General features: G+C 42.3%; 1 protein-coding gene across 13 annotated transcripts in view; it reads right to left on the bottom strand.

Moving 5' to 3' along the window:
• The window catches only part of mark3a (MAP/microtubule affinity-regulating kinase 3a), a 43,258-nt gene that overhangs the window by 13,206 nt on the left and 6,201 nt on the right, over positions 1-23,851 (bottom strand). For 6 of the 13 annotated variants that reach the window (XM_071512380.1, XM_071512383.1, XM_071512384.1 and 3 more), the window contains exons 3-12: positions 23,518-23,571; positions 17,119-17,167; positions 15,824-15,889; positions 13,280-13,350; positions 11,673-11,729; positions 8,960-9,196; positions 7,806-7,925; positions 5,683-5,782; positions 2,091-2,203; positions 985-1,132 (exon numbers count right to left, since the gene is read on the bottom strand). In XM_071512380.1, the coding sequence (XP_071368481.1) occupies positions 985-1,132; positions 2,091-2,203; positions 5,683-5,782; positions 7,806-7,925; positions 8,960-9,196; positions 11,673-11,729; positions 13,280-13,350; positions 15,824-15,889; positions 17,119-17,167; positions 23,518-23,571 (1,015 nt within the window). Of the gene's footprint in view, positions 1-984; positions 1,133-2,090; positions 2,204-5,682; positions 5,783-7,784; positions 7,926-8,959; positions 9,197-11,672; positions 11,730-13,279; positions 13,351-15,823; positions 15,890-17,118; positions 17,168-23,517; positions 23,572-23,851 lie in introns of all 13 variants that reach the window. The other 7 variants (XM_071512378.1, XM_071512382.1, XM_071512385.1 and 4 more) reach the window with 4 other exon arrangements.

Raw genomic sequence — 23,851 nt, 5'->3', positions numbered from 1 at the left:
TTGATTGCATAATCGGAAAACACATTATGGTTTTTAAAAGTAGGCAGCCTTAGTCCATGGTTGACAAAATTAAAAACGTTAGAGACTGGATCCTCTATATTTTAGAAATGCCACATGATGAACATAAGGCAATGATTTCCCCCCCCAAAATAGATATATAGCATTTTGTAATTGAACTCTTCAATTTTAGTTGGTTATTTTTCTTCCCCAAACACTACATTGTGGTAAAACGTTTCTAAATGTGTCTTTTAAGATCCCTTAAAATGGCTTGTTGGCACAACTAGCTGCACCAAGGCAAATATTGCATTTTTGGGAAAATGAAAAGACATAAGAAGAAACTTTCTACCAAAATCGTGCAAATGTGAAGGTATTCCTTTAACTTATGGTGAACAATGCCAGCGAAGCTCTTTGTACCCAGACTGACCAGAGAGGAAGCAGTACAAACAGAAGTTATTGACAAAGCATTATATCACACCGGACAGCATTGAGCTGTGCAAATAATCCAAAGGTTAAAGTGCCTCCACTGTGTGACTGGTTTGATTTAACGGCTTTTATCAGCCTGTTTCTGACAATAAGCTACTGACAAAAACGAACCTTTATTGAAGGGAGAGGCACAACAGTGTTCCCTCTGTTTTCAGTCAGCAGTGGTGCAGCAAAAATATCACCACGTCGACGGAGAATGTGAAATCGAAAACAAAATAGCGCAGCCACATTCCCTCTAAACCATGTCTCAATGTTTACTGTTCATGTTTTTAATCATGATAACCAGGAAGGAAGGAAGGAACTACTCTAACCATGCAACCTGCACTGGAACCACAACTGCAACCAAAAGACAAGTTGATGTGGAACCAAAACTTAGATTATCATTATTATTATTATGAGGAGGAAGAACTGCAGCATGCAACCGAAGAAAATGCTGGGAAGAACCGCTTGTGTCCTCGAGTCCGGAGAGGACAAAGACACCGAAGCCTCCGGCGGCCTCACCTTGTTCGCTGTAACGCCGTTGTTTCTGATTGGAGGAGACGCTCCTCTGGACCTTGAGGTGCGAGGGCGACTGGCCGTTCAGCTCGCTGTTGGGTCTCGGCTTGGCCAGAGACAGGTTGCTGCTGGAGGCCGACTCACTGGGCTCCAGCTGGGGGACGAACACACACACACAAACATTAAGAGTGAAATTCAGTACATAAAGCCAACTTCAGATTACATACAGTATTATTAACTGGGCACTGATTCTTCCATTTTAACAGGGGGGGGGGGGGGGGTAATCAGGAAGTTTTACCTCATCTTTACCTTTCAATTTATATTTCAAACGAGAGGTGCGTTGCATTTACACTTAGATTTTCAGTATTTAGTTGATAGTCTTATTGAGCATGACTAAAGCTGCAGAAGGCAAGATTTTTATGTAAAAATACTCCCATCTTATCGATCTAAATCACAAAGTGGGGATGCAACAGAGAAGAGTGTCCTATCCCTGCTAATTGAGACACCGTAGATTCTCCTTATTTGCCCAAATTAAATTCTGCCGTCAGGTTTGGTCACTTCTCCGCCCACAGAAAGTGACAAATCAAAACTTAAGAGTGAAATCCAAACCGTCTCCTAAAGCAGCGCTCCGTCCAGAGAAAGCTGGACTCACCAACGTTAGATCTTCTCCTCTCTCGTCTCTTTGGTTTTTCTTTGGTATAAAGCATCACAGACCGGCCGGGTCGGTAAACATGAGCGAACTGCGTGACGTTTACTGATATCACCTTACAGGATTTCTGGGTATTAAAGCTCAAATTTTTCAATTTCTCATTTGGTGGCGCCAAAATGTTGCTGAGCGCAGTTTTTTAATTCTTAACAACAGAGAAGTGCTAGGTAGAGAAGGAAGAGCCTGGCAGAAAGTTTGATAACCAGGGGAAGTGGGGATGTTATTTTACGGGAAGGGAAGGAGCAAGCTGACATGGTTTTATTCAGTTATCCGTGTGTCCCATATTTTGACCTTATAAAACTATTCACCACATAACCATCCAGCCCAACCTGCTCTGTCCTCTCTATGAACCCGGCAGAAAAGGTTGGGTTACATGTCTGGAGTTGATAGGGGGGGGTGTTTGTACCTCAGAGGCCTTCCTGCCCAGCAGCAGGTAGGTGGCTGTGATCTCGTCGTACTTCATCTTGGCCAGAGAATCCTGGATCTCCTCCAGGTTGTAGCCCATCCCCACCATCACATCTGGGAGAGGAATCACAAAAATAAGACATGTACCATTTAAACAAAGTAAAGTAAGTTAACCCCTCACACACGTACACGGAGGTACGAAAAATCTCCCATTCCCTTCCTCTGCACCCTAATCAATCCCTTCATACTACCAACATTTGCAATCAAATTCTCTGCCTATGTCTTTTTAATTCTGCTGATGTGCTCTTTTACTGCATCTTATGTATAATCTATGTATAATTTATATTTGTAAATGCCCATGTATTTCACATGTATGCAACTGCCATGTGGGATAAATAAGGTAATGGGTTTTCTTCAATTAATTAAATGGTTAAGTAGGATCACGGTGTGTGTGTGTCTGTGTACACGTGGGGCAGGGGGTGTAATCGTTATTAAATGGTGAGCGAGTCCATCAGTCGGCAGCAGACAGATGTTGATGATGATTGGAGAGAGTGTATGTGCGCACATATGTAGACACACACGCACCACATACATAAACATACACACACACACGTATACACACAGAGAAACACACAGATGCGTGGCCTTGACGTCACACACTCACGTTGAGAGCAGCATGCCAGGTGGAGTGGTGTTCCCTGCTGCAGCTCCAGCCTGCTCTCCCTTCAAACATTTATCTGCGTGTGTGTGTGTGTGTGTGTGTGTGTTCCACATTCCTTCTCTCAGTACCTCCCTCTCTGCCTGCTGAAATATGCCCCTCCCCCCAACGCACACCATATGAAGGGTTTTATCCTCTTATCACATAACACTATATAGCCTTATCCATATTGGAAATTAATTATGTTGCTACCTGAAATGCATTGGACAATATTGCAAAACAAATCTGATTCTATCCTCAAAAAGAGAACTGGTTTGTAAGCAAAAAGTGTTAAGATGACTCATAACTTAACTAGTGACTCATAATATGCTTTACTGTCTCATTCTGTCAGAGTGGATGTTACTTGTTTGTCTCATTTTGGACTGAAACTCATTGTTTGTGTAAGTCTGGTATGTTTTTAAAAGGTTCAGACATTCACCAATACTCAGTATGTGATGCAGCCTAGCTCTCCTTTGTGCTATTCAGGGGGAGCGTCTGCACAGATAGAAGCCTGGCTGGGATGTTACAGGAGAGGGGGGGGGGGGGGGGTTCAGCAACAAGGACATCACAGTATCGCTGTATCACTGTATTTTTAGCAAATGTTAGCTAGCTTCCAATACCCGTCCTTGGCTCCGGCTGCTACACATGAACACAGCAGCCAGGAGCCACGCAGCAACTGATAATGTAAAAACCCTGGATGATATAATAACTTGTCAAAATTCCCTCTAAATGTGTTGAAAATGTAATAAAACCTGTTAATCTTATAAATTACTGGTATACACAATAATAACAGTATCACATTAGCTGGCAATAATTACTTATTGGATTTAACTTAATTTTTCTATGATATAGTAATAACATTGATGAATAATGTAATAAATCAGAGCCAGAAGAATGTAATAATTCATTATGTAATGCCTAAATATGATTATGATTGCATCATCAGTTTAAAATAGGTTACACCCCTTGTGAAATAACAATTGCCAGTTTATGTAATAATGTGACATTTGCATTTCCCCGCAATTTATGACATCAACAGGTTTTATTACATTTCCAACCCATTTAGAGGGACATTTTATTATTGTGACAAGTTATGAAATTATTTGGTAGTTATATTATCAGTTGCTACATGTCCTTGCTCAAGAGATCTTCAGCGGTACACTTGACTAGGGGTTCAACCAATATGTGTCTCTGAAAAATTTTACATTAAAGCGTGTTTAACAAAGAGAAATGTCTTGTGACTGATATGATAAATCAGTTTTTAAGTAATTGAAGCATATTACAGTACTGGTTTTAAGGTTTTCAACTTATTAATAACTATCCAGATACTATCATATATCGATATAACTTTGGCCAAGACAATTTAAATCTTATAGTGAAATTTTAATATTGCCGCAGGCCTAGTTGTTGACCAACCCGCTGTGGGACACCAGGCTTCATATAAAAGCAGCTGAGATGTCAGTTGCAGTGCAGGGAGAAAGAAAGAAGAAAGAGAAGAGAGAGAGAGAGAGATGGAGGAGGAGGAGGGGAGGGGGGGGGGGCTCCCAGGAACGTGCTCTGCCTCTCTAATTAGGCAGAACATGTGATAGCCATCTTTCCTTATCCATCTCTATCCACTCTCTCTACCCTATCTCTCTCTCTCTCTGTCTCTCTCCTCACTACTTCTACCTCTTCGCTCAATTCAATTTCTTTTGCATTCAAATGTGCTTTACTGGCATGAAACACAAAAGTACTTATGGCTAAAACACAAACAACAAATAAGATTAGAACCAGATTCAGCAATACCCTATATATTACTTGTATATGTTGTATATTATTTGTTGTATTACTTGTGTTTGTTTACCCCCATTGTATACCCACCCTAGACTTTATACTGTTCTTGAGATGTAATGTTTTGTATTTGTGTGTTCACTATCCATTCTCCCCTGTCCAGATTCAGACAGCAGCCGTGACAGTGTGACAAAAACAACAAATATATCCTGATCGATCACTAAATCAATGGACAAATTTATCGAAGGACATTGAGTATCATTGAGTATCCCCCCTCCTGTCTGAAGTCGTGACAGGCGAATACATATTTTGCAGCAAGTGCGGGACGCTTCATCTCCTACAATATATTGTAGGGGAAAGGTTTTTTCAAAATGACTAGATATTGTTTTGGATTTAGGAAGACAGTCTGATAGATCTCTCCCTCTCCTTTCTCTTCTCTTCTCTTCCTTTGTTTCTCCTCTCTTTACTCCCCCCCTCCACCCCCCACCAACCCGCAGTCTGTACTTACTGGGTGACTGGGAGTTCGTACCAACACATGTGCGCTGACAGCCAACCCAGCTGCTGTTATGTAACACCCCCCCCTCCTCTATTTACTGCTTTCATCCAGGGCACGATGGGGAGGCTTCTCTCCCTCTTCACCCTCCCTACTAGTTTTCTCTCTCTCTCTCTTGTTCTCTCTTTCCGTGTAACGGCGCTGCTCTTGTTTATTTATTCATCATCACGTTTCATCTCATCTTTAAACGCTCTTCAGCGCTGAAATAATGAGACCGCTTCTGTGTTTGTGCCGCTGCAGCCCAGCTTGACGTTTGATGCTTCGTACGTTTTGCCACCGTCGGACAAAAACCACATAGGTGTAAAAAATTAGTTTTTCCAGTAATAAAAAGGAGAGAATGCTTTTTTTTTTTTGTTGATGATGCCTGTGCATTTTTGAGATTATTACACAACAGGGTTTTTCAAGGTTTCTCAGGCCCGAGGGTCATGAAACTCGCTCAACACATAAACGACCAGGCAAACTTTCCATTCAGGTAGGAAAATGAAAAACAGCACATTTGCAGTTGTGTGATTTTCCCAGCAACATCAGCAATTTGACAAAATCAATTGGTTGTTTTTTGTTTCCTTCGGTTACCTATTCTCTTCTGATCTGTGATGTCCAGCTCTGGTTCCACGAAAGGCTTCAGCTCATCCTCCTCAAATCCTGCATTGATCCAACGGTCCTTCATGATTTGCTGCAAAAGAGAGTGAGACAGTGAAATATGGACACAGCGAACAAGACAACCAGGCTTTTAAAAGAGCAACTACATGCTACAACCACTTTTTTCGCACTACAACCTGACAAATTGAGCCATGTTGTATAGAAAAAACATCAACCATGTTTAAAATCCAGACATTACTCAGGCATATCTGACTCATTTTGTATTTTTGGGTGGGCGGCATGGTGGTCATCCCAGGTTCAAGCCCCCCATTTGGTAACCATCCGCCCTCCGAAAGAGAATTTCCTACAGGGATCAATAAAGTGTCACATTATTACTATTCACAGATTGTTGCTCCCACTACTGATCCAAGTCTCTCTTGGGTATTTTGATGTAATTGTGTACTTTCTTTAACAGCCTGATATCATATGTGGGAGTTTCCAGCTCTGCTCTCATCTCAACAACTCTCTCTCTCTCTCTCTTTGTGCGAAATGCCAAACTGCACTGTCGCACTTTATAAAATGGCGGATGAGGAGAAAGCAGCCGCTATCCAGAGCGCCATCCCACTTAAACCTCTGCTATTTTATGGTTATGTGCATAAATGTTACTGTCTTCATGTATTGTGTTGCACTGTGTGGTCTTTTTTTTTTTTTAATTTGCTGCTGATCAATTGCCCTCTGGGGTTATAATAAAGACCGAGCCGAACTCATTATCAATACACAGGCTCTGATGTAACTAGCTCTTATGGCATTATCTAGGGCAATCATGTGGCATCCGCTGCTGACCCATGTGCCCCTCAGAGTCAAGTCAACCGCATTAGGCTTCATTCACTTACATCCAACTTAGATGCACTGAAATTTAGTCTCCTTCAAATATAATGAATTGGACCATAACCAATCTCTTTGATTAAGTGGTTCAATTTACAGGAGAGCAGGCTGGAGACTGCCTTTAAACCTGATCCAGGTTTAAAGTGAGGACAACACACATGTATGTGCCATAATGATCTTGGAAATAAATTGTACATGACATTTTAGAATATATACTATGTTTATGATATGATGTTGCGTATCTGCACAACTATGGCTAAAAAATAACCATGACAATAATCATTTACTGCCCTTTTTGCCTCTTATATCAACAGCTTTTCAACCACAGTGGACGTTCTACATGAAATTAAATGTCTAAATATTGCTGATATGCCAATATTCTACGGTTATTAATTATTCCTTGAGCTATGAGCACATGTAGGCACATTAAAATTCTGGGGTACACTTTGTGGCAGGGCTGTAGAGCTCAAGTTAGGCATCTAGACCACTTTTCTGACGTCTCGGCCTCGTCTTGGACTTTTTCCCGCCCATCTAAAGATAGAACAAAATGGGTAATTTTATTGATTGATGTTTGGTTTACTTTCCAGGTATCTGTACTGTACCTTTCAATATCCAACTAATCAATGAGGATCATTACATACACAGATTTCTACAGGTGAAATCCCTTAAATAGTTTGTGGGGCTAGGGAAAAATGTAAACCAAACATCAATAAAATATTCCCTCCTGGATTCCAGCACCTGGATATAAAGCCACATCTCTGTTGATCCTTAAGAAACTCCATAATCATTATTTTTGCATTTGGAAAGAGAGTTATTTTCCTATATTGGTCTTGGACTTGACTGGCTCTGGTCTCGACCCCCTTTAGACCTGGGCTTGACTCAAACTCGACCGGACTTTGATTTGATCTCGACTCGACTCAGGTGGTCGTGACTAACAGAGATGAAAAAAAAAAAATCTGTGCTGCCCTGGACTAGAAGATAAAAGGCAGAGAGAACTGAACAAGGAAGACAAATTCGGTACAGACAAGAGTGACGATGCATTATTCATGGTCTGGACATCAGAGGAGAGGGAGAGTGTGGGCTGGACAGAAAACACCGTGGGCTTCGGAGGGGATGCAGGGAGGATGCAGGGACCAGGAGACGTGACGGACAGACGGCATTCTCCGGTGGTGTTGACGTGCCGGGGGTTAATAACTGAGAGGTATATTTACGTTTTCTCCTTCCTCCCTCACCTCGAGAGTACCCCGCTTGGCCGGGTTGAGCACCAGGAAGCGCTTGAGGAGGTTCTCGCAGTCTGTGGACATGTAGAAGGGGATGCGGTACTTCCCTCTGAGCACCCGCTCCCTCAGCTCCTGCAGGGGGAAGACGACAAGGGGAAGTTAGGGAAAATACTGATGTAAGCTAGGCGTTAGGGTTTATCATTATTAGACAGCTGAGGAAGTAGTAAAGAGAAGTGGTAGTTGGGTATTTTCACGCTACAAACAGAAATGTGACGCCACTATTCCAGACAGTAGGTTCAATAGTCTGCTTTGTGCTTTCATTTTGGTCATATTTGGAGAATTCATTCTGGTTGAAGGTAGATTGGTAAGTTAAGCATCAGAACGACCACTTATTTAAGTGAAAGCCAATGAAATTCTACAAACTAAACCAGCTAAGCTCCAGTATAAGAAGTGGTGAATGCCAATATATTTAAGCATCAACACTGGTTAAAGGGATACCATGACATGTAACAGTCTGGACCAAAAGGCAGCAAACTGCTGACAGGTGTATATAATACAGAGCTGGACACACTGTGCCACTTCCATCACCAAACACAAAAGGATATTATTTCAATACTATCCAAATATTGCGATAAAAAAAAGTCCTTGTGATACCCTTAACACCAAGGATTTTCAAGTATTATTAAGGATTGCATAATTTGCTGAATTTATTGTCCGTACAGGATAGCAGCTTGTGATTGTAGCATTAATATATGGAAATGATGCATCCTAATATACGAGTTTTAAAGAATCTAATGAAAAGACAAACTGGTAAAAGAGCTGGTTAGCTCCCAAATTGGTGCCATCAGCCGATTTCTATACTGAGGTTTGCTCCAACATCCAACCTGTTCTCACTGTTCTCTGGTGTTAATGGGGTTCTACCTGATGCTGTGATTCTTTTCCTGATATACTACGGTAAATTTAACAGGAAAAAAAAAAAAAAACCTGTCGCAACCTCGCAGCTCCTCTAAGGCGCATGAACCAACATACAAAAAGGAATGAAAAGAATTCAGCTACTCTTTAAGAAGAATTGACAAAGCTTTAATACTAAAAGCCAACTTGTTTTGGCCGAAGCACATTGGTTTTTTAACATTATGGTAACCAGAACTGTGGTATCACCAACCTACCTTAAGGTTCTGTCCATCGAAGGGCAGCGAGCCGCTGACCAGCGTGTACAGGATGACCCCCAGGCTCCAGACGTCCACCTCCGGCCCGTCGTACTTCTTCCCCTGGAACAGCTCCGGGGCGGCGTACGGCGGGGAGCCGCAGAACGTGTCCAGCTTGTTGCCCAGGGTGAACTCGTTACTGAAGCCAAAATCTGCTATCTTGATGTTCATGTCTGCGTCCAGGAGAAGGTTCTCCGCCTGCAGACAGACGGACAGAAGGTCGGGGTTAGGATTCTTTTTACATGTATTTACCTAAAGCAAGACATCCTGAGCTTGCATGCTCTTTTCCAGCAATGTCTTAATTCACATTTAATAGTTCTATACATTCACTGAAAGTTTACCAGTACATCTGATAAACATCTGGTCTTTCATCGTTGAACAATACGACACTCCACTGGAGCGAATGGAGGTTTAAGCATCTTGCTACAGTATTATTAATTCAGTTTCAGCAGCAGTCTGGGGATTCAGATTGCCAATTACAAGGATTAGGGGCGATTGTGATATGAGGAATTAAATAATAGAAGTTAATAATGTAGTACATTTTCTCTCTCTGCAAAACAAGCATTCAAGAATAATTAATAGAAATTAAATGAAAGAATTAGCCCCAAAACATTATACATCTATTTTGAAAGTTCATTACCTCAAATGAACTTATTTTTCATAATAAGGCTGATTTTTGTCCTAATAAGTGTTACCATTTTGTAAGCAAACAGTTGATTGGGAATCAAACTCTTCAAAATGTAGGTGAGGATTTCAACTCAAACATCTACTGGTTGCTCACAGGCATTTGTGGGCAAAAGACTCATTAAGAAGTGAAGTCAAAGAGAGTGGAGAGATCTTCCACCGAGCCGAAGGACTGAACCGGCGTCCCGGGAGGCTTCCGCTCACACAGGCTGTCCTCGCAACGTGGCGAAGCGTTATCGATACAAAGAGCGGTTAATGTCAGCGGGCGACACTTTTAGAAAAGTCATCAAAAAGTCGTGAAGCCGTGAAGCTGAATCCTCCGGAGAAAAAAAAAAAAAAACCCCTCAGAAGAACAAAGTGCCCTACAAGTCTGAGAAGGTGTAGTGGTTAAAGTTTAACTGTGTTCCTCCTATCCCTCTCCCCTGTGGCACGAACACACACACACAGAGAAACACATAACACACACACAAACACTCAAGGAGAAACACAGCAAAACCTCCATGCTGAAACACGCACTCACACCCGTCCTCACACATACAGGGACAAACACACACATACAGTATTTTACACACATATACACAGAGAGAGAGGGCAGAAGACAGCTCTCTGCTCCTCTCACATCTCTCTCCTCATGGATCATTCATGAGGCGGCACGGGGGAAACAGGGTTTAGACATGCAGCTGCCGGCGGAGCAGATACACTGGCTCTCCCTCTCTCCCTCTCTCTCTCTCTCTCTCTTAGCGGAACGACTCCCACCGACGCCGAGATAAAAATATATAGGAGCATCAATATTTATTATACGCGTGGAAGCGGCACGCATCACGCTGGAGAAATGGAGCGGTCCATTTACACGACAATAGGTGATGTGGTGGAGAACATGTGAGCAGGTTAGAGGTCCGCCCACTTCCTCAACGCCTGACATTTATAGACACTCGTAAAAAGAGATGGGTAGGGTTTAGTATTCCTGTGTGTACCTTCCATTACACTACTGGTAAGCATGTATAAAACGAGCAAGGTATAATAATTTTAGCCCATGATGCCACATCACCGTCTGCAGATATATGTTGTCATTTGCAACTGGCAAAAGGTTTCAAGCCAGTAGTGAAGGAAACAATCTGATACTTAGATATGAATCTGTGATGTTCAATGCATTCCCGGAGTTAATTTGTCGGTGTAAAATGGCGGCTCTAGAAAGAAGCCCTCGCTCTTTGATTCTGAGGGACTGACACCAAAACCTGACGTTTACCGCTGATGTTTTAGATCCTGAAACATTTTCTGCTGTCAAACTCCATTGTAGCTGCGTCAGAAATATCTCAACATCGAGACATGTCAGATATCCACAGGAATAAGAAAAATACCAAACCACAAAATGGGCCCAGAAATGCAACGTGCATCATTTATTTGTTTTAACATCTATTAAGTGCTTTAGGGTGGACTTTTCCTTTAACACACTTTGACACTACTCTTCTGAAAGTATTTGGAACATTTGCACAAAATTTCATGAATAATCCATTGGATGAGAGCTGTAGTGCTCTCACTCACAGTAGTCATTTACAGTCCTAGTTATACAAAGATGGATGCATGAAGTCTTAACTGTCATTGTCAGTGGGTAGATGCCCTTATCACTATGAAGTTTCAAGTGTCAAAACAGTATCTGTGAGCACTGCCATGCAGCTTTTGACAACTGTAACCTGCTTGAACCTTTATTTACCTGGCATTTTGTGCCATTATTCAACTTCAAAATAAGCTTGCATGGTAATAAGATAAGCTTCATTCATGCAAAAGGTCTGTAGAACAGCAAACTGTCTGTGCAATATATGCACAGTTTCGGCAACACGTTTTAAGTTGCCTCCTCAGAAAACACTTAATTCAAAGTGGTTCGCTTGTTTTACAATATTTGCCTACTTGGGAATGTTTTACCCTTTTTCACATCCTTCACAGTTGCACCCACTGAACTGACTCCAAACCAGTGTGGGCCGTCTCAACTCACCTTGAGGTCTCTGTGAACAATGTGCTTCTGGTGGCAGTACTGCACCGCCGATACAATCTGCACGAGGCAAAGAGAAGCACAGCTCAGTTAAATATCTGCCGTTCTGCTCACAAAACACATGATAAAAGGATGTGGTGGAGGAGGAGGAGATGTGGTCTAGACTGACAGGAAAACTAAGACAACGCAGGCGTGGGTGAAGACACCAGGAGTGTGACAAAACAGGGTTTTCTCCGTGCAGTACCCAGATTAATCTGTAACATCCTGCACTTACAGTACAGAGAGGCTGTGATGCATGGGCAATATGTTGGCACACAGTGTTCCTACACATTTTAAAGTCTAAAACTTCCCTTTTCACCCTCGTTTTAGACATTACAATTTGAATTCTCATTATTTTACACGTTTGGCTGTAGATTAATAATACTACCAATAATTAGTCATGTACACAGACCCTCTGAGGGGCGACGTATTCAGTGTGGTGGTGAAATGCCAGTCTCAAACTTTTACATGATTGTCAAAATCAATTTCCTTATGTTTCCATACATTCCAGCTCTTTGTAGGAACCGGGGAGATTTACAGATAGGTAATTTTGCCAACTTGAACAATAACAGATTTTTAATTACACTGGTGTTGCTTTTAGCTCAGTGTGTTATCCATAGTTGCTTTGTCCCATTTTTGCTGAAGGCTATGTTTCCTACGTACATTGCTGCAAAATGTAATCAAACACTGTCTGTGGCAAGAGCAAGAATTGGCAAATAAAACCAAGACATTTTTTAAAACAAATGTCTATAAAGCATTGGTTTTATATAAAAAAGAAATCACTATTTCCAATCAACATGAACCTAAAATGTTGCCCGTGTGATGTAAAGGGAAGACTGAGGATTTTTAGAAATAGAGGCTGGAGTTGCTCAAGACAAAGCGAGGTGGAAAAGGCTCACAAGCTAGAACAGCAGCCAACAAAAAAAAATTAAATGAGCTAAATCTTTATTCAACAGCCACAATGAACAGGTTTCAGCTAAACAGCCTTAATCAGCTTCACACTGCGTGAAACATGCTCTTGTTTCTGCTGAAGAAAAACACAGCCCAGCCATTTTTTCCCAAGAGTGCTGACTCTTCAGTTTCTCTTCAAATCACATGCAAGTCCTTTCATATAGTTCTGATACATTTTTTCCTATGCCTTAATGAGGTTTAATGGAACAGGTTTCTTGCGATTTCAAAACATCGTTTTGTTCCTCATTTAATTTGCTTTGCTAAAGACTAACACAGGGTTGGTACCAATTTCTCATATGAAACCCTCAATGTCCCAAGAGGGGTCTTGATTAGTGATCAATAGCTTGGGCCTCTAGAAGCTGTGAGCCTTCCCTTAAAACACAAAGATAGTGATGGTTGAAAGTTTCTTATCTTCACACAATAGGCATCAATGAGTCTGGACTGTGTGTGACAGTCAGTGAGAGATAAGTGATGAGGAAGGAGCGGGGTTTGGACATTTCTCATAAGTCATAAGCTGACGGGGACGGTGCTGCAGGACTGAGGACAGCGGTCCGTCTGAGGAGCAGCCGGGAGCAGGGGTGTGAATCCAGAACACTGCAGGGGGAGGAAAAGCTGGGTACCTGTCTAAATTTAGCCCTGGCCTCTTTTTCCTTCATTCTTCCATGTGCAACCAGGTAGTCAAAGACCTCTCCTGCAAAACAGAGAGAGAGAGAGAAAGGGAGAGTTGGAGATGAAGAGAAAGATAGAAAGAGCAAAGAGTGAGAAGTCAGAGATGAGGATGAGAAAAGAGAGGGGTCGGGAAATGAAGACGGAGATGCAGAGAGCAAAAAGTGAGTCACAACTCAAAAACTCAGGAGGGAGATATAAAAAAACAAACCAAAAAATATAAATAACTTCATGATGAACTATCTGCCCCGACTTTTCATAGCAGCTGGCCAGCACCATCACCCATGTGCATGGTTCCAGGGTGTTTCTTGACCATATTGAGGAGGGTGCAGCGCTGCTTCCTCCACACCGGGCCTGTCCCGGAGGCACAAGCTGCTGCCGCGCTCGGCTCCGACAGCAGACCCTTCCTTCCTTCCTTCCTTCCTTCCCGCTCTCTTCCAGCCAAAACGTGACTGCGCTCGCTCGTGTGCTAATTGAAGCGGAGTGGCTGGCGTGTGCGTGTGCATGCGTTTGTGTGTGCGTGTCGAAGCAACGCAAGGGGCAACTTACACAAAACTTGCAACAAAAAACACCTCCCCCTCTTTCCCTGCATCCTCAAAACCCTCCCACTCTCTCAGCGCTGACCTGCGGAGGCGGTTGGATTGTGTGTTTCTGTACTTTGGCGCTCTGGAAAGGCAGCGATTCATCGCCGCTCGCTGACTCAACTGCTAAAGACAGAATGCGCCAGCTAACGCAATCGCAGGTCGGAGCTAAAGGGCACAACGAGTGCTGTACATGGAGATGTGATCAGGGACAAGTTGGAAAATAGCAGGAAAATTGTAATCTCCCTTTAGAAATGAGTGTGTGTCCAAAAAAAAAAAAAAAAAGGAAAAAAATAAATAAATAAAATCTTTGACAATGTAGATAGGTATTAGGTAACACTCCCTGCACCTTGTAAAACAACTGAGACAAAAGGTTAAAGATCTATTCAAATATTTTCTGGCAACAAGACATTCCTACGTAACTAAACAAACAATGCTGAGGCAACTCCTTAGAGAGAGATGCCCAAAAAAGTTGCCCTTTGTCACCGCTTGAAGGCATACTGCTGTGCTGCAGATGGAGCCGAGAAGTGCCTTGAGATTCTGTTTCAGTGTGAGGAAAATCAATGTCAAACAAAAAAAATATATATTAGATTAACTTCATTAAAATGTAATGCAATTGGCCTATGATCATAGTTTCCCATCTCAGACGTAATGTAATTTGCTCCATGGCCAGCAGGTCTTTACAATTTCTCATCTCCTCTTGGCTCAGCAGTCTGAATGTGACCTTTCCAAGAAATCAATAACAAGATGTGGCTTTTACGTCTCGCGCATGTTGTGACGTTGCATTAAAAAGGTTGCGGACCCGTGTGCTGCTAATTTCTCCTGACAGAATCGTCATTAAACGCGGAGATTCGGTCGCAGCCGGGTTGCTCAAGAGGAGGAACCAGATTGCTCATCTCAAATTGCTGTCAGTGGGGGAGACAAGTCAGTGGGGGAGCTGCTTTCACACCTGGGCACAGCTGAACTAATATGGGTAATATATGGATATCAATATAGCCAACATCATGAGAGGATGACAAAAAAACAAAACAAAACAAAAAAATACCCAACAATCTAATTCGAATTTTCTGATTTGATTCACCACAAATATCCAAAAATGCCTGGTGTGGATGGGAGTCTACGGACACGTTTTTCCTGCTTGGCCCCGCCTCTCCCTGTGTATCTACGGAGCCGATCGAGTGAGTCCCTGCATTGATTCACATTGATGATGTCACCGCCACTTTGTGCGTCACCGTCACTTCATGCGTCATCCTCCGAGGAGCAGGTTTCAAGATTCACAGACACTGATAAAAAAACTACATTTAGTTGTGAAGACGCTGAACCCTACCTCATCTATTTTACGGATGACACCTCGCGCTCAAGTTAAGGACAGACCTTTGGGATTTGTTTGTAAAACCTGGTGACGCTGCTTCCCTCGACTGTAGAGACGCTGAAGCTTATTTTGAGCATAAGATTCACTTGAATATTAAGCAAATACTTGTATTCTACTCTGTAAATATAGTCACAATGAAATCCACCACCTGTTTCAAAAAACATGTCGTCTTTTTATTTTTTTCGTCCTTTTATCTTTGTTAGGTGGGACTGTAGTTCATTTCAAGCTAGATTTGACACTGTAAAGTTTGTATTTGAAATGGGCCAAATGACACCGATATGCTCCTTTAATAAAAGTGAGTGTACTGCAAAATTTGACACCTAATTGCTCAAATTGGTAAAACTGTAAATAATACTCAAATTTATAATACACACTATGAATTGTTTGTACTTTTTTCATTTTTCTTTAAAAAAAAACGTGTCCTTTTCAACACATTGGTTTGTCTAGATTGGGCAAACAAGCTACTTTTCAACATGATATATGTTAATAAAGGCATACATTATGTCACTGTGTTGTTATTAACATAATTAGCATTTTCATCTCACCTCCACTGGCGTACTCCATCACCAGGTAGAGCGTCCTCTCTGTCTCTATCACTTCAAACAGCTTGACTGAAGGAGGGAGAGAGAGACAGAGAGAAAAAGATAGAGACAGAGAGAGAGACAGAGAGAGACCAAGAGAGCGAGAGACAGAGAGGAAGAGAGAAAGTAAGAGAAAGAGACAGAAAAAGAGAATAAGCGAGACAGAGAAGATTACTCAGTGAAATTCAATTATACCTTAAGATGGAGGAGAGACAACACACACGCAAGTAAAACGTGAGAAGTCACGTGTGTGTGTGTGTGTGTGTGTGTGTGTGTGTGTGTGTGTGTGTGTGTGTGTGTGTGTGTGTGTGGCGTGCCCATGTATGCATAACATCAAGCCGAGCAGTGCTCAATATTTATTGTACAGTCCAAAAGCTGTTCTCTCGCTGCAGCATGTTCAGCTAGCTGATATAAAAGACTGCGTGATGAGCGGCTGAGAGCTCCACCGCTAAATATAGACGAGGTGGGATGGAAGAGAGAGAGAGAGAGAGACAGAGAGAGAGAGAGAGACAGAGACAGAGAGAGGCTGGTAAACACTTACTATCACCCCAGTAATTATAATCACATTTCTGCAGAGGAAATCATGGAGCGCGGGGAAAGGAAATTAAAAGTAATTAGCGGGGAATCCCATCTCCAAAACTAAATGCACCATGGTAGTCTTGTCTGATGTGCTCTTTCTCCCTCTCTGTGTTGTGAGACTGCATGTGTGTGTGTTTAAATACCTTCTGTGTGTGTGTTATGTGTTAAGTTTATGAACAGGTAACCAACTGAAACCCCGTCTCGTATTCTGGATGGCTGCCTGCCATATTTACAGAAGCCTTTATATTACCAGCTACGACAGAACCGTGTATTTGATGTCCAAACACTATAAAACTTTATTAAACCTGGTTATAAATCAGAACAGGCAGGTGCAGATGAGCCAGAGGCTGGCAGCAGGCCTGGCAGTTTGAGTGACTGCCCAATAACAGAAAGGTCAAAGGTCGCAGCCCTGCAACAACCAAGTGTCCCGTCACAGCGTCCCAGAGCCAGACACTGAACCTCTACCTGATCGTTCTTTTGAACCTAAAAACATTCAAATCTACATTTCTTTTTACGCAATCTGACAAATAACCTTTAATATATCAATTTGTTTATGTTGAAATTCACAGCAGATTGACATATTTGTCATGGATTGTCATTTATTTGAGTTATGAGACGTTTTTCAATGGATGCCGTTTGTGCTAATGTGCAGTGTGTGTGTGGGTGAGCGATCCACTTACCTATATTGGGATGATTCAAGATCTTCATTATTCTAACTTCTCTGAAAAGCTGAAGAGAAAATAAAAAAAGAAAAAGTGCTTGGTGAAATTCACTCTACAGAAGTGAACCTTTCACACATGATAACACCAAAGACATGATGTATATAAACCAAAATGATAATGTTCGTTCAGTTCATATATACATATTATTCTTTGATTACTTTAATGTCTTAATCAAAACAGATTGGCAAGTTTCAGTAACAGTAGGAATTCAGGAGCAGCACGCATAAAGTTTCTGAGAATAGTAGCACTTCATTAATATCACATGCAGATAGCAACTCCAGTGTATAAAAACATAATTTTTCTGTTTTTCCAGGACGTCAAGCTTTTTGTACACACAGCTCCCATTCAATTCTTATGGGAAATTACCGTTTCCCTGGTTTTTGTTCCTGTTCACATTCCTGAGTCTGACAAAAGAGGTGAGCAGGTTCCCTGATCAACGCTCCTATTCTTATTCTTAGCTCACTCCTATTCTTGGATACTTCATAACAGGAGATCACGGGTTCGGGCCCCAAACACTGGTCCTTCTGCTCGCAAACATCAACACAGTCATCAAGGAAATGTGATCATTTTGTCATCACTGCCTTATTCACAGCGTCACAACAACAAGGATCCCTCCGCAGCCCAGCGGCACTGCGTCTGTTTAAATGAGCTGAAGAGAAGCTCGCACATGTGGACCCCGGGATGAATAGCCGTCACCCTTGGTAGCGTCTAAAAGGGGATCTGAATAAACTTAAAACATGCGCGGTCACATCCCACCCAGCGCGCTAATACTCAGAGACTCCGTCGGCAAGCGCTCCCTTCGCATCAGCATTCACAGTGACCAGACAAGCAGATTTGTGAGGGCCAAAAATGCTTTTTAGCCTTCCGTTGCACGAGGAATAAAGGGAACTAAGTGCTATTTATTATTGATCCACTGTTAACTACATCTCCCTCCCTCTCTCTCTCCCCCCCTCTTACATAAAAATATAAAAAGGCATCAATCTTTCATGAAGCAGGAGCAGCGAGTGGTGCCACGAGTGTGCTAGTTAACTTACTGATGGGCAAAATATATGGTTAGAAGACACACACAGATGCACAAATATATTCTGTCAAATGAACAAATGCACATGGCAAAAACGATAGATCCCCTGTATTTAGACATTCTGACATGATGCTGTTGTTGTACCCAAAACATGCTGGTGAGATAACATCGCTTATTTGCATGGAAAGAAAAGCTAGTTTCTCTTATTTTGTTCTCAAATTCCAGCTGTGCCAGACAGCATCCAGCGGAGAGCGACTGAAAAGACGAGACAAAAGCGAGGAGGGCGGCTAGGCGGCGGGCGACGAAGGTTAACAGTCGGACTCGAACCCACGGTGCCTCGGGCGCGGACCCGACCCGCAGAGCCACCAGTGAAAGCCTCCCGTCCTGAAGCCTCTACCGCTGAGAGGCAAGCAGATGGTGACAAACAGTGGGTGACGTTTTCACATTCGAAACGGCACAGAGCGCCGCACTGCTTGAACGCACACAGTTACAGGATGTTATGTAGGGTGATACGTAATGTCTACTGTCTGTCTCGCATTGTCCCCATTGCACTGGATATGAGGTCCTGTTGTCCTTGTACCATGTGTCAGTGTGTACTGTGGAGCAGGTGCTGTACGTCTCTGTACCAATGTCACCAAGACAAATTCCTGTACATCTGTAGCCCATTTTGTTTTCTGTGGTGTATTTTTCTTATTCCAGTGGATAAAATGGCCAAACATAGATGATGCAAGATATTTCCAGCAGCTACAATGGAGTTTGATAGCAAAAAATGTTTCAGGATCTAAAAAAAAAAAATCAGCGGTAAACGTCAGGTTTTGGTGACGATGTTCAACAGAGAGACCAATATCTCCACCGACAATAGCCTCAATATACCAGAATGCAATGCAGCCATAAGACAAGTTGCCTTTTTAAGTTAACGACTCACTTTTTCATGACGCGAAAAACTGACTTTGCTCTCATCGTCTCTTCCTAAACGTATAACCAAAAGTTGAATGCAACAAGTTCATGCCCGTTCTAGGGTGGTTGTTGAAAGGCATTCTGGGAAATGTAGGAAATCACTAACTGAAGTAGACGAGGGAGGTTGAGGGAAGGTGGGTAAATTACAACACAAAATAACTCATTGTAATGCACTGAACATCACAGACTGATGATATCTTAACAGTGTAAGAGTTTCCAGGAGTAGATTTTTCCTTTAAGACATTCTGATAGCTACATCAGATCTTGTGTATTGTCATTATGTTATTTTCCCCATACATGTTTCCTCCAAAAATAGTTTGTCAAGGAGGATCTTTTTGCTTTGAAGGGGGATGCCATCCTTCCACACCCTTATTATTTCTGTCTGGAGAGCAGCTTGACAGCGAAAATATTGTTCCAAATCAAAAAATATCACTTCAAACACATGATCCCAAAATATGGTTTTATCACCCTGATCCTCCGGGGAACTCCTGGCTCTGGGAGGAACCGAGATAATAAATCGCACTTTATTCCCGGTTCGGAGACAACTGAAGGGTTAATTAGGAATGACAATCATCGGAGCCTTTCGGATGAACCGGACCGCTTTGGAAGCCATGTTAACAAACTGAGCCAGGACCGAGTCTGGCTCCCGACGAGGAGGAGAAGAAGAGCACAAGACTGAGCCTGAGGTCTACCTCACTGTCATTACACTCTGCCTATTATACAGCTCTGCCCATCATTATACTGAAAATACTCTCCTGAGCGCTGCAAAAAGTATAGAGGAATAAATCTGAGCTCGTTTTTCATACGACAGGGGAAGCCCCGTCATCGCTGCTGCTCAAGGAAAAGTCTTATCTTTGCTGGTTGCTAGTGGGGAAACAGTGACTATGTACCTGGGACAAATCAGATCATGCTGGGTAGGTTGTCAGTTACAGAAAAGTACACCAAATTTTCTTTCAAATACTTTCCTGTGTGTTCCTTTGTGATAAGTTTCTGTCACTGTGCATTGTCCTATACGGCTGAAACAAACCATGACAAGCATTTGCAAATACTATGACCCATGTCTGCTATGTAGTAAACAGAATTAGTTGATTCCATCCAAGTGGAAAAACACAGGAGGCAGTGATTCACCACATAATACAACCATTAGGTCGAGGACATAAACCTGCTGGTGATCAAGTCATACCACCGCAGTGATGCACGGCTTTCCAAATTGCGTAATCTGTCTTGTGATCAATATGAGGCACCTTAAGGCCAGATGACACATCATGTAAGGGTGCAATTACACCTACAGTTGGGTTTCTTTGGACCGCAACATAGTAGAAAAGTTTACTTTTCTTGGATTTAGTGTTTAGGTTCACACTGCCCAATTACAAGCGAACCAGGGCTTGTAAACAAAAGTCCCATGAACTCACAAGTAGCTCCTTTATTGGACAGAGTTTTGGTAACCTGACATCCTGCCAGGTTAGAGATTCTGGCAGTGGGACGGGGGTTCAAAACAAATCTGATTCCAGTTCCTGTAACTTTAGCTAAACATGATGGATTTGTCTGTGCTCTTTGTTGTAATTTTCCCTCTCTGGTGTTCATACCAGTAAAGAACTTATGAAGAAATAATTGAATATGTTCATTTTGTTCTGCTAGGCTTTCCAAACATGAAGAACTGCTGGCTATCAGATGTCAACATCCGTCTCCTTGTACCCATAAAACCTTGCAGTTTGGGGTTGTTTCAGATTACATTCTCAATCCCAACTAACTGCTTGGATGTTCAAATGGCATTGTTCTCACCTGGCCAAACCGAACTAAAGGATCAATGCTCCGCAGTTCGAACAAACTGCTCCAAAGATGCTTGGGGTGAACGCGCTCCAAGTTTGGGACATCTTGTCACAGATAAATCCAGAATGTCACTCACAACACACTGTGATCTAAAACAGTCCCTCTTAACCTTTTTAGTTCATGACCCCAGAAACAAAGCAATCCCTCTTCATGATCCCCCTGTAGCAGACTTAAACAGAATGGACAACTTTGCCAGCAAGAGACTTTTTTCCCTTGTCAGGCCATTTTAGACAATTAATTAAGAAAAAGACATTTATTACTAGGACATTTGTGTGTTTTACAAATACATTTTCACACAACCCACTGGAAAGTACCGACCTCAAGGTAGACCGGTGCTCTAAATGAGTTATTAAAGCCCTAAACGTCAACTACAATCACTTAATGAAAAGAAACTAGGTCAGCAGAGGGAGCGGACGTTGTCCCAGAGTCCAAAAGCACATTATTGGACAGTGTTTACATTTAATCAAGACATTAAGTGGCATGCTCCTTCCCCTGACCTTTAACCTGGACGACAACAAGAGGCCCTGCTGTCAAAGGAGGAGAGAAGGAAGAAAGGAAAGGGAGCTAAAAAGGAGATTACAGCGCGCCTGCGACAGATGTGAACTCCGACTCAGCTCCTCCAAACTATTAAGAACAGAGGCTGAAAATAAACATTTGGGCTTTAGAGACGATATCCCCCGCAATCAGTATCTCGCCAATGCTTCCAATTACATAAGAGGTCAGGACATAACGGTGTCGGCTCTGATATAGGTTGGCCGTTACCGCAGCAGCAGCTTAGAGACAAGAGGAGGAAAATAAACAGCGTCCAAGTTTCAATCCTTTGACTTACTTGAACTTGAGCACAAGCAGAACAATAACATCTGAGTCTACCGTTTACAGAGATTTACCTAATGCCATTCAGTCTACAGCGTACACATTTTTAGTGTGGGTGGCCATAGTGGGAATCAAACCTGTAACCCTGGCAGCATTAGTGCCATGCTCAGCCACTGAGCTACATAGGACCAGGACCAGAACCTAAAAACCAGCCACAAATCTGATCCATATCAGGACTTCCTTCTAATCGGCCAAAAGAAAAAACACAGAGAGCTAGCCTAAATATAGAAGCACATGACAGGGGATGGGAACATTTAAGATGTCACTCATAAAAAAAAAAAATATATTCCAATTATTGAAATGCATTTCCTTTGTTAATGTGATTCCATTCCTTTAAATAAACATTAAAAGATGTCAAAACCTCTTTGTGCCACAGCAAGGAAAATAACTTGACAAATACCTAAAAAGAGGCAGTTTTTTTTTCCTTGATTGGGACAAAGTAGTAACCTTAAAACAACAAGGACTGCCGACAAAAGCCTAATGCTTTGTGTTTCCGTGAACAGCGCTGTCATGACTCAGTGTTTTTCTGTCAGCGTAGCGCCGCGGCCAACGCCAAAGGGCCCGGGCCTCTGAGATACAAAGGCCAGAATCAATGGAGCTTTGGAAAAACTGATGGAAACTGCTGCCGACCGCCGAGCAAAACGAGAGAGAAGCCGAGCGGGAGGCTGGTTGCAGACAGGCCGGCTGAACATCAACACCCTACATCGTTACCGTCGCCACCAGCAGCCGCCACACTCTGCCCCGTTATCTGTCCGATGAGCAAAAAGCCTCCAGCGCAGCAACAGCCCAGTCAATATCGCGGCTCTCTGACTTCCCCGAAATACATCCCGGCCGAGGTACAGAGCCAAGAACAACCACGCACAGATCTCTTTCGCACTCGTTAATGAGTATACATGTACACAAAAACCAGCGCTATGGTGAATTCACTCTCACTTCAATGACTTCAAACTGTAATGTGAAACTGCTATTCATTGCATAATAAAAGAGCCTTCATTCTCAATTGTTTCATTTGCGTTTTAAAAAGCAAAACCGCCTCCTGAATTGGTTGAATTAACACGAAAACAAAACGGTTGCTTCCTCGCCAAGGAGCATGAACTAGAAAAGGGTAGAAAAGAAGAACAAATTCAGCTACTCTTAGAGGCTGATGGATGTTCTTTAAAAAAAAAACATCTTTAATGGTGCAGAAAAAACAGCGGGTTTTGGCAAAAAGCCTCCAGAGTTACATGACAAAGAGAGTGGATCTTAAATACCTCTCCAAAATGGCCACTTCAGACAAAGTTTGAGTAGCTGAATTTGTTCTTCTTTTCTAAAACTGGTTGAACTGAAGGAATTCAAACAAACACCAACACACACAATCTCCATTTCAAGTGACAAGCTGAATTTGAACAGGTTTTATAGTCCAATATAGTGCAAAATCATTATGTGTTCTCTAACTTCATGGGAGAAAAAAGAAAACCGAGGTAGATCCAATCATTTTCTCTAGTGAAAGCCATCACACTGAAAAGCAGAGATTGTAATTCATCCAGGGAAGGTATGTGGAGCACACATGCTCTTTTCCAGCAAACCCTGCTCCCCATTTACACAATTAATACCCAATCTGTTGTGGTTCATGAATTAGTAAATGAATTCTGCCGCAGCATGAGTGTATAACAGAAGCGAAAGCAGGGGTAAATTACCTTCTGAAGGCTGTTTGGGTTCAGTTGTGTCTTGTCTATTATCTTAATTGCCACCTGTGGAGAAAGAAAACAGCATTGAAACTGAGCTAATGGGATAAACAGAGCAGAACTGAACACTGAATAGGAGGAAGTAGAACAAAGAACAATGAACTAGAATAGAAGACAACTGATCAGGGATACGACACCGAAAATGAAGAACCATAGTATATTAGACGATAACAGAGCAGAATATATTTTTCTAGGGCAAAACTTGGAGGGAAAAAGCCACCATCTTAGATCAAGGCTTTAGTGGCGATTTTGAGAGGGGGATAAGACAGTTTCAACACCATACTTG

The sequence above is a fragment of the Centroberyx affinis genome, unplaced genomic scaffold (assembly GCF_046629955.1).
Source record: "Centroberyx affinis isolate AG114_WGS23_722 - 3 ecotype Tasmania unplaced genomic scaffold, CSIRO-AGI_Caff_v1 ptg006247l_1, whole genome shotgun sequence".
Classification (NCBI taxonomy): Eukaryota; Metazoa; Chordata; class Actinopteri; order Beryciformes; family Berycidae; genus Centroberyx; species Centroberyx affinis.
The sequence above is the reverse complement of the archived record's forward strand: the minus strand, read 5'-3'. Positions and strand labels throughout refer to the sequence as shown.